Source organism: Puntigrus tetrazona, chromosome 21, assembly GCF_018831695.1.
Source record: "Puntigrus tetrazona isolate hp1 chromosome 21, ASM1883169v1, whole genome shotgun sequence".
Classification (NCBI taxonomy): domain Eukaryota; kingdom Metazoa; phylum Chordata; class Actinopteri; order Cypriniformes; family Cyprinidae; genus Puntigrus; species Puntigrus tetrazona.
The window spans coordinates 1192214-1203012 of record NC_056719.1 but is presented as its reverse complement, the minus strand read 5'-3'; the positions used below and the strand labels follow the sequence as shown (position 1 = coordinate 1203012).

Genomic DNA, 10799 nt, shown 5'->3' with positions numbered 1-10799 from the left:
TTGTAATATTTACGTTATATAAATTTGATTTGTATAACTTTACACAACTTACAAAGACATAAAAAACAAAATGTATTCATAAATTCCTGAAATTAGTTTTGAAGTTTAATAATTTATGTATATATTTAGTTTTGTGTGTATACTGCATATATGTGTTATGTATTTACTACATATAAATACAAATATGCATGTATGTATTTAGGACAAATATGTTGTTTTATGCATTAAATATATTTATATATAAAAGATAAGAATGTAAATGTTTAAAATATATACTATATGTGTATTTCTATATATACATAATAAATATACACAGAACAAATATTTGAATTTGGAAGCGCTTAATCGTTTGACACTACTAATATACATATATATATGTGTGTGTAAATAATCACAATTAATTGCATCCAGAATAATTTAAAATTTTTTATTTTTATTATGTATATAAAGACACATACAGTATATATTTTGAAAATATGTATTTACATATATTTATATTATAAATATTTTAAGTATAAAATTTCTCTTAAATATATACGTGTGTATTTATATATAAATAATAAATATACACAGTATGCACATATGTCAAGAAAAGCTTTTATTTTGGGATGCAATTAATCGTGATTAATCATTGCTTAACACTAATATATACATATACACACACACACACACACACACACACACACACACACACACACACACACAGAGAGAGAGTATATGTGTGCGTGTGAACAATTTTATAATATACTGTAATTATGAAAATTAAAGAAATTTGATGAATTAAATGTTTTGAATTGGTTATTTCTCATCTCTGAGTGGATTGGTTAATATCCGAACAAGTGAAAAAAAAAGACTTTTCCCTAAATAATGAAAATGTTGTCACAGTTTCAACAATGCCATCTGCTGATGCACAAAGGTTTATTTTGTCTGACACACAATAAGCCGTTTAACAACCTCATTCAACATGCAGTGTGTGAATTTCCTTTAACCTGTGCTCTTTATTGCTGCTGACCTTCTGTTCCACTGGAAGTTTCACCATGGTGGCGACCAGCAAGAGTCACTTACAATTCAGGTGGATTCTTTTTTTTTTGCTGCTCCTGGACAAAATCTGTACATCATAAACATAAGTGACAGCCACACTCTTTGGAAAGAAGAATAAGTTTAATCATATTTAATTCCGAAATAATTTTAAAGACTAGACATTTGAAATCAAATTTAAGATCTCTGTGTCGTTAGGTCCTCCCATCTGCTCTACCTGTCCATCTGGTTCTCTAGCCATACATCACAACATTTCCCCATTTACACTTAGAACAATAGAACGGCAATTGAGTGCTGACTCACTTCAGCAAAATGCTCTTTGTGATATATCCAGCAGTGTGTTTGCTGCATTTTTTTAGCCTTTGGTAATCTGTTCAGTCAAGACTAAAAAAAAAAAAAAAAATAAGAGGAAGAACCCTGTACACCATCTTACTTGTTTTGAATTATTAGTCCTTTAAAGGATAGGATAAGTGAACCTTTAAAACCTGTCAAGAACATATGTGGATCATATTGCGTCTCAAAAAAGAAAGAAAGAAAGAATTAATTAGTTTTTTTAGATAGATTTTTCTTGAAGACAATTTTAGGGCCATCAATTTTGTTGTTGGCCTTCCATTGTGAAATATTTCATAGCTATATATATATATATATATATATATATATATATATATATATATATATATATATATATATATATATATATGAAAAACAGTTACAAATTTAATTAGTTTTTTCTTTTAATTTTCAGGGATCTACATGGGATCCTTTGTATCAACAAAAATTTATCAGATTAACACTGGTGAAATTATATTGCACATGGAAAGTGAGCTTAAGAGGCTGTTTTTGTACCTATAATGGTTGAAACTGAGAAAACAATAAATAAAAAGCAAAATAATAATGCACATCTGGCTGCTAAATAATGAAACACTTATGAATGGCCAAATGAGCCACCCAATAGCCTACATGTGTTCCCTGGGCCAAGAGACATCTGTCATATGTGATTCTTATCATTTATCCCATCTCAGAGGAAAGTGCTTAATAGGGCTTAATTAAGGCTTTTAGTACTGCATTATACTAAATGCCGCGGCCACCTGGGTCATTAAAAAACAGTAAACAAAAATAATCACCTCTAAAAGCAAAGGTATGATGAAAACTCACCCAAAAGGTTTATTAACAGCAGTCAACATTTGAAGTGGTTTAAGAAAGTTCCTCAAAGTTGTCCCAAACAATGTATTGTTTTCATTTTAGGACAACTCTGATTAAAGATTTTAATCCACTTCCATTGTTGATAGAATATATATATATATATATATATATATATATATATATATATATATATATATATATATATATATATATATATGTGTGTGTCAGTAACAAAGTATGAGGTTAAACATTGGACCTACTGAAGTTAACTGGTTATGTTAATTTGTTACATTTTATACTGCAGAGTTCTGCTCATTTTCCTGCTTTCCTCTGAGGAGGGAGCCAGTATCTCTTGTACTGAGCCAATTGGTCAATATCATGAAGTACTGTGGAGATATCTGAACTGATATACAGGTTTCCTCTGGTGACCAAAGCTCGAAAAGGCCATTCAAACTGCTTCTAATGTGCCGCAAGCATTCACAGTCTCGTCTTCAGATCGTTCTATTGCACGTCATTCTATCAGGAACACTACTGTTCAAAGGTTTGGGGTTGGTACAATTTACTAATGATTTCTAAAAAGAAATCTCTTTTGCTCACCAAGGTTGCATTTATTTGATCAAAAAAATACAATAAAATCCGTAATATTCTTGAAATATTGTTACAATACTGTTTATACTAAGATGTAATTTAGTTTTGTGATGGCAAAGCTGAATTTTCAGCATCATTGCTCCGGTCGTCAGTGACATGATTCTTTAGAAATCATTCTAATATGCTGATTTAATGTTTAAGAAACATATTTAATAATTCTCTGTGTCGAAAACAGCTGCTGTTTAATATTTTGGTGGAAACATTTTTCAGGAAACCTTTTTTAACTCTACAAAATTGTCACTTACCATCAATTAAAATGCATCCTTGCTGAACAGAAGTATTAATTTTTTCACACCAAAAAATTATCCTGCCCCCAAACTTTTGAGAAGTCCACTCATATATACAGTCTTTAGCTTTTTCAACAGATTTCACAATAAACCTCATATAAATGCGTTAACCTCATTACTGTGTTAAGTTTCTCAATTTCTTTATTACAGATGGAAACCAACAGTGTATCTTTACAGATTTTTAAATATGTTTATATTAACATCTGTGATTCAGTGTGCCTGTGCAGTATTTGCATGTCAATTTTTGAAAATTTGGCGGCATGGTTTAAATTTTGCAGCTCCAGCCGAACTTGCCAATTTCTCTTGCCAAATGTGTTCATTCCAGTGCAAAAGCCAACTGGGCAAAAGTTTACTGCAGTTTTTTTGTTTTCTGTGAACTTACGTAATGATTATTAGTACTGTTAAAGCAGTTCCTAAACAAAGAGCAAAGAAACACAATCTCAAAAAGGACAAGTGAAGAAAGATAAAGTGTTTCCGCCTGTCGAAACGTATAAACAATGTATGAACAGCAGAGACAGAATAGAGAGAGGGCACTTCTGTGGGGTCTCTGTTCTGCCATGGGTTGAGTTTATGAGCGTTCAGGTTTCAGTTTCGAAAGCCTGTATCCAGCAGCGGGAGATGGCAGCGTAATAGCTTTGAGTGTCATTCCGGCCCAGTATTCTGTCAGTGGGGCTCGGCTTGGTTCTGTTCATCCAGCAACGCCCATTCTAGCCCGTCACCATGGCAATAGAGACACTAACCAATGCCGATTCTTGGAGGAGTAGTCAGCTCCTTCCACTCAACACCATTCTAAGATCACTTAACAGACATACAGCTGAGGAGGGATGAATGCACTGTTGGGTGGTGCAGTCAATCCCTACCTCAAGAGGTATATCTTTATTAGGGTACAAAATCAGTCGTCTTGTCTTAGAGATAAAAGAATCCCATCCTTCCACAGCCAGAACCCCTCCGAGGGCCAAAGGAGAGCTGGCTCGAGGAGGGGAGACTCTTTGGGCTCAGCTCGCAGCTGCACGGGCCATCAGATCCTCTAGTGCCTTGTCCTGGTCATTATTGTGCACGAGCAGTACCTCTTTAATTGTGTCCCTCTCAAAGCCCATTTCTCCAAACCGAGACATCAGCTGCAGAAACTCCAAAGACTGAGGAGAGAGAAAGTAGCGTAAGTACAAAAATTGCTTTCAAACATGCATGACTTTAAAAGGGTTAGTTCACCCCAAAATAAAAATTCTACCACTACTTACCCTCATACCCTCCAAACCTGTAAGGCCATTGTTTATCTTTGGAACGCAAATTAAAATATTTTTAATAAAGTCGGAGAGCCAGCTGACCCTCCAAAGACGCCAGCACAGCTGAAATGTTCCCCGGCCCAGATACGTAGTAAAAACATTGGTAAAACAGTCATGTGACATCAATGGCTCAACTTCAGTTTTGCGAGGCTACATGAATACTTTTTCTTGTGCAAAGAAAACAAAAATACGATGTTTACAATTAGGGAAAATGTGCATTTGCATTCTGATGCTCACTAAAATGTTTCTAGGCCTGAAAACTTTTCAGTTGTGCTGCCGTCTATGGATTTCATCAAAAACACCTTAATATGCGTTCTGAAGATGAACGAAGGTCTTACGGGTTAGGAACGACATGAGAGTGAGTAATCAATGGCATCAGTTTAATTTTGAGGTCAGTTAACCCTTTAATTGCATGCTAAATTTAATGCAGATGTAAATGCAAATGTTTTTCATTCAAATATGCAAGCATTTTGTAAATTTTGAAATCAAGTACAAATGCAACTGTATATACGAATTAGACAGTAGATTATAATTTAGGCTGCGCGTGTGTATTTGTGGCTGCTAGAATTCTCCCACCTTTTCCTCTGAACCCTGGTACATCTCCAAGCACTCCTCCACAGCAGTCGCATCAAAACCTCTATCGCACAGTCGACTGTGAGTAAACAGGTATTCCAGCACCTATGGATGAGACCAATAGCATTAATAATCTTGTTTAACAAAAAAAAAAATGTATCGCACACTCGCACTAAGAATACAGTTAGGCTAAAAAGTGACCTGTTCCACATTCTGTCCTTGTCTCTGCATGGCTTTGAGTACACCCTCATATGAATAACCCATGCCCACAATCGTCTCCACACACTGTCTTTCGCTGGGAGAGAGGCCGTGCAGGATTGTGGTAGCAGGTGGATGGTTAGTCGCTGTGACCTGGTTTGACTGCGAAGATGTTATGGAGAAAATCAGTTATAGAAACGTTTTCAACTCAGGCTCATTAGAAATTGTCTACAAACGCACCTATACAAACAATTTATTGCAGTTTTCAGCTCAAATGACTACTAGTAGCAGCAAAACAGCAAACAACGTATTTCCTATCACACAAATTACGCTATATGATCAATTAATAAAGAATTACGTTTGTGCTATTCCTTGCATAATACTATGCTATGCCCTCAAAACACTTCTACTATAATACAAAGTTTGTAAGCTAATAAATTTTGACATTTGCATCACATAACCAGTATATGCATGGCTTTTCTGAAATAGTAAACGTGCTTGTTAGCTCCCCTGATACAGCACAGCACTAGCGATATGAATCACGTCCGGTGAAGCACAAGTCTGAATTTTAAATATTTTCAACCCAGGCTCATTGGAAATACATGCTTCGACCTACATTTGTGCAAAATCTACAAACAATTCATTAGTTTTCAGGTCAAATGACTACTAGTAGCAGCAAAACACTAAAAACGTAGCCCAATCTTTATGACGTACCTGACGTAGGGTCAGGTTTAGTGTAGGTGGTATATTATTTTCCAACAACTAGCATTAACCTTTTGGTGCCACTCATTTTACATTTCTGCATTACCTGTTTTACATACAATTAGCCCTGACAGGCAAATGTTTCCGCCCATGTTACGATACCTGCTTTTGTGTCCCATTCTGAGGGAAGACAGGTTGCTCTTGTGGGAGTGTTGTGTTGGTACTTGATGCCGTTCTCTGCAGAGATGGTGGAGTGCCATTGGATAGGCTGCGTGGTTGGGCTGCTGGGTAAATGCTGAAAGTCGGTTCTGAGGGAGAGTCACCTGGGTCTGAAAGCTTGGGGAAAGTCAGTGAGCGAATGTTACATGGGCGGTCTGCATCAATCTGTCCATGGGGGGTCACAACCCCACCCCGGTCTAAGTCCAGCAGTCCAACCAGTCCATTGGGTTTATGGAAGATTCCTGCTTTGGCCTGAAGAGGAGGCGTATCGCTGGGAGAAGCGGGGCGATGTTCTACTGGAGGAAGCTGAGGCTGCGAAACGGACGACTGCGGTTGGCTCTGCAGAATATTCCGCAACTCCTCTTTGTCGTCCAGTGTTTTAAGCTCTAGTTTGTCAAAAGGGTCCTCCTCTCGTTCAAAGTCAGCTAAGTTTAGACTCTGGGGGGCTGGGTTGCTAGGTGCTGGTCGTGTCGGTCCAAAAGATGGGGCTGGGAGAGGCGTGAGGATTGCGTTATGCCGCAGGCCAGCTAAAACGGGGTTCAATGCCGGTGGGACAACGTCCTGCTCATCGGAGGGACGTGCTTTCTTCCCCCCAACCAATCCAACATCCGCTTCCTGAGCAGCAGCCTGCCTTTCGTTTTCAGAGTCTGTTCGGGCAGCTTCTGCTGCTCGAGCCTCAGCAGCTCGCGCTTTGGCAAGCTCTTCCCCCCACTGAACGCTTCGTCTCTCTAGACTAAAGTCATACTGAAGAATAAAGCAAAGCATTTAATATTTCTGACAAAAAAAACATTTGTGTATGAGAAATTTAAAGGGAAATTTGACTTACTTGCAGATCCGAAAGTATGGCATTACAATCAGACAAACAGAATCCAATGGGAAGACCCACTTTTGAGGGACAGCGGAACTTCTCATTGATCTTAAAAGGAACATCATCAAGGTAGCTGACAGGTCCTTGAACATCAAATGAATAAGAAAAGAACATGGGGATATTTTTTTTTTTTTAAATGAGTACTTTATGCTGTATTTTTTGAAACAAAACAAACAGGACAAATGATTGACTTACCGTTGTTGTGGATATCTGATCCAGACTTCCTCGCAGCCATTTAGAGTAACTAAAGAAAGACAAACATATATTGATAACATTTAGTAAATTGCCATTTAGAGTAGGTTACCAAAGAAAAGACAAACATATATTGAGAATCATTTAGTAAATTGGCTAGTAAAACAGAACTTTTCCTAAAAACAGACTTGATTGCATGTCATTCATTCAACACTATTGGGTATCTATAAATTCATCTTAATTCCATAAACCAGACTGAATCTGTCATAACCATGAAAAACATTACACATTTAACCAGTAATCCGTTTAACCTATATATAACCTACCAGTACAATTGTAGAACTCTCATTCCAATACAGTTTTTATTAGATTAAAAATATTTAAAAAATCTGAAATATGGTGAAATATTACTCCAATTAATGGCTTTCCACTGAGTAGTATACGGTTTGTTACAGTACGGTACGTCTCTGTGGTGATTAAACATGAGATACAATTAATTTGGGGTAGCGATATATTTAACAGGCATTCGTGTCTTCATGCATCTCTTATTTTGTTCCTGCCTGATCATATAGTTTTGGCTAAGCAAAGTTATATTTAAATTTATATATTTTTGAACTTAACCGTAGCACAGTGCTAACTTTGTTTGCTTTTGCATTTATTTCCTCTCAGTCCTCTTATACGTTTATAATTAGCTGTATTTTGTTCATTAAAACTGACCAAAAAGGCAAAGATGTTTTTATTGACATGCTTTATCATCGACCATACACCATACACCACGCCTATCAAGTAAGGGTACCGATGGCAGTAGAAACACAAGCTGGATTAGGGTGTTTTGTACTGAACCATACTGTAGTGTCCTGTACCACTCAGTGGAAAAGAGCCATAAGTAACTCTTCTGAAACGTAAAATATTTTAATATAATGTAATTGTAATAATGTATATTTTTAAAATGTAATTTCAGCAGCCATCATTCTCTAGATAAAAAAGGCTGTACTTTAAATAAAATAAATATTTTGCACAGTTTGATACAGTTCCTTTAAAATATATAACCAGTGTCCCAGTGTATTTGCATAAACATATTTGCATAAATTAAATGCACAGAATTATAATCCTAACAATTAGACTTTCCCAAAACAAAATTGGAAAAGTAACAAATAATAACAATAGTAATAATAATGACAACAATTATTGCTTATTTGATGTTTTTTGTTGTTGTCTAATGGTGACTGTCAAAAAGTTAATAAAGACGTGTATGTATATTGGTAATCAGATACTTTTAAAAAGTGATAGGAGAAAAACTCCAACAGCATTAAGTTACAAGCATTTTTTTTTTTACTTTTTTTAAAGTGAAACAGTAAACAGATATGCTTCTACATTTACAGGAAGTTTACCACCTAAAACACACCAATAAAGTAACCACAACTGATAACCTATGCGATGATAATTAGGGAACTAGCACAAAAGTATATCACATGCCGAAAAATAGGCTGATAAAACCTGATTTGAGGTCGTTTCACCACCCATGATCTCTTATATAAAAAGCATAACAGCTGATCAGAAAGAGAAATCATAATCAGTCTCTTAACTACATACAGCTAACAGATTTGTTGCGTAATAATAAAGACAACGAGAATTTATTCAGACAGCCAGCTAGATGCTTCCTATTCCAGCTCAATTTCACCAATAAATCTTCAGATATACTGAAAAGCCAGTCTTGCGACAAGTTAGTTTATTTTGAAACTGAATGATGACACAATTCTCTCTCTGGCTCCTTACCAAGCTACTACGATATTCTGTCTGCCATATAAATAAAATGGCTAAACTATTTTTGACCTAATACCAACTATCTGGTACTTAAGAACTAAACAAGCACGGAAGTGAATGCGAAGGTTTGGTTAAAAAATAACTGTGTAGTTTTGTTTCAGTTCAGGTTAGTGAAGCGACCTAACAGGGCCCGACTTCCCCTGCCACCGCCCCTCAAACTGTCCCTGCGTGTCCCACCGGTGTCCTCACCCGTATCTGCTCTGTCTTCAGTCTCCAAATAGGTCTCTCACTTGTCCTTGGACATAAAAGCTCCGGTCGACGCTCTCAGATGAGGAGATCTACTGAAAACCGAGTATATTTCCTGCTTCATCGCGGAACGCCATCTTGGTTCGACCGCCTCCTTTGGTTCCTGTGTGACGACATGCGTTGCCGCTGAATGACGACAGGTTCGACCAATCAGAGAAGAGCTGGGGAGGAGACGTCATCTGTGTCGGCCTTTGCACATGGGTTCAGCACGGGTTTGAGTCCATCAACATGGAAAAATAATGTTTTGATTTATCTTAGTTTGTTAAATATTGTTAATTAGTGAAATGCATTTAATCATTATCTATCTATCTATCTATCTATCTATCTATCTATCTATCTATCTATCTATCTATCTATCTATCTATCTATCTATCAGATACACAAAATAGCTAATTATATATTTTTTTTATAAAAGAAAACAATATTTGACCTTTAAAACTTGCACTCTTAGTTTTCTAACTGCTTGTTTTCTTTAAAAAACTCAAGATTTTAACTGTAGCATTCTTTATTCTTTTTCTGTTCTATATATATTTTTTTCATGTATTATATCATATTAAAAAAAATCCTTGCAATGTGTACTACGTTAGGCCAAACGAGACTTGTCATAGCGCTTGCATATTATTGTTCTTTTATCGATTTTGATTACATCCATTGTCCCATATTTTGTCACTTTGTATCATTTCTGCTAAAAGACCAACTGCAAATGTATAGACATACACATTATGCAAAGCAGATATTTCTTATTTACATAAATGTCCATTTACTTATTTAGAAGACAATTTCCTACACTATTTAGCCAACGCTATTAATTTTGATATAAAAAGTATATAAAGTTAAACAGGCCTACATAGTAGGGCTTTTCCTTAAGGAAAATACATTTATATTTGTTTTAATCTCCATTTTAATGTGTCTTAATTGTTGTTTTTAACCTAATTTAGCATTTTAATTAGCACTTACTCTTTTTTTATTTAACCTGTTTCCTTTTTTGTTCAGAATATCCCCATTACGTCTATTATAAATTGCGTTTTTGCTTACTAAAATATTATGGCGCATATTGAAATAATAGTAATATGTTTTTTTCCCCCGTACATAATAGGTACTAACTATGTAATAACGTTGTTTACAGTTTTCCATGAGTGACAACTATTTACAGTTGAGTGTCCTGCGTCATGACGCACTGGCGTACAGACGTGTACAGGCACGCACTATGATAACCGGAAGCATCAATAGAAGCGATTGAAAAACGGCGAAAGAAATCATCACCTGTCGATTGCGTTCATATATCTCTCCTGCGCTCCCATTACTCTTCATAGCCCACTTCCACAACACCCGTACCCTTTCGTTAATTCGCTGTCGAGTCGGTCCGGACGGATAAAGCAGAACTGGCGGTGTAATTCTTTGCGCAAACGGGGGGTTTTGAAGGTGCGTTATAGCCTCGCAGCAGAACAAATGTAAACAAGCAGCTGATCAGCTGTGCGGCCGAAGACGCGCAACGAAACGGCGTGATGACAGCGACCCGCAGGGTTTGACAAACGTATTCTGCATCGTATAAAGCGAAATTGGAGATTTATTTGCATG

General features: G+C 36.2%; 1 protein-coding gene across 1 annotated transcript; it reads right to left on the bottom strand.

Moving 5' to 3' along the window:
• Positions 1 to 3239: 3239 nt before the first annotated feature.
• Positions 3240 to 10614, bottom strand: ubap1 (ubiquitin associated protein 1). The gene is made up of 8 exons (XM_043221452.1): positions 10485 to 10614; positions 9165 to 9410; positions 7155 to 7203; positions 6918 to 7042; positions 6035 to 6835; positions 5174 to 5332; positions 4976 to 5077; positions 3240 to 4252 (listed from the first exon to the last, which is right to left on the bottom strand). Exons 3-8 carry the CDS (start codon positions 7192 to 7194, stop codon positions 4112 to 4114), a joined length of 1368 nt encoding a protein of 455 aa, XP_043077387.1. The 5' UTR covers positions 7195 to 7203; positions 9165 to 9410; positions 10485 to 10614; the 3' UTR covers positions 3240 to 4111.
• Positions 10615 to 10799: the final 185 nt, after the last annotated feature.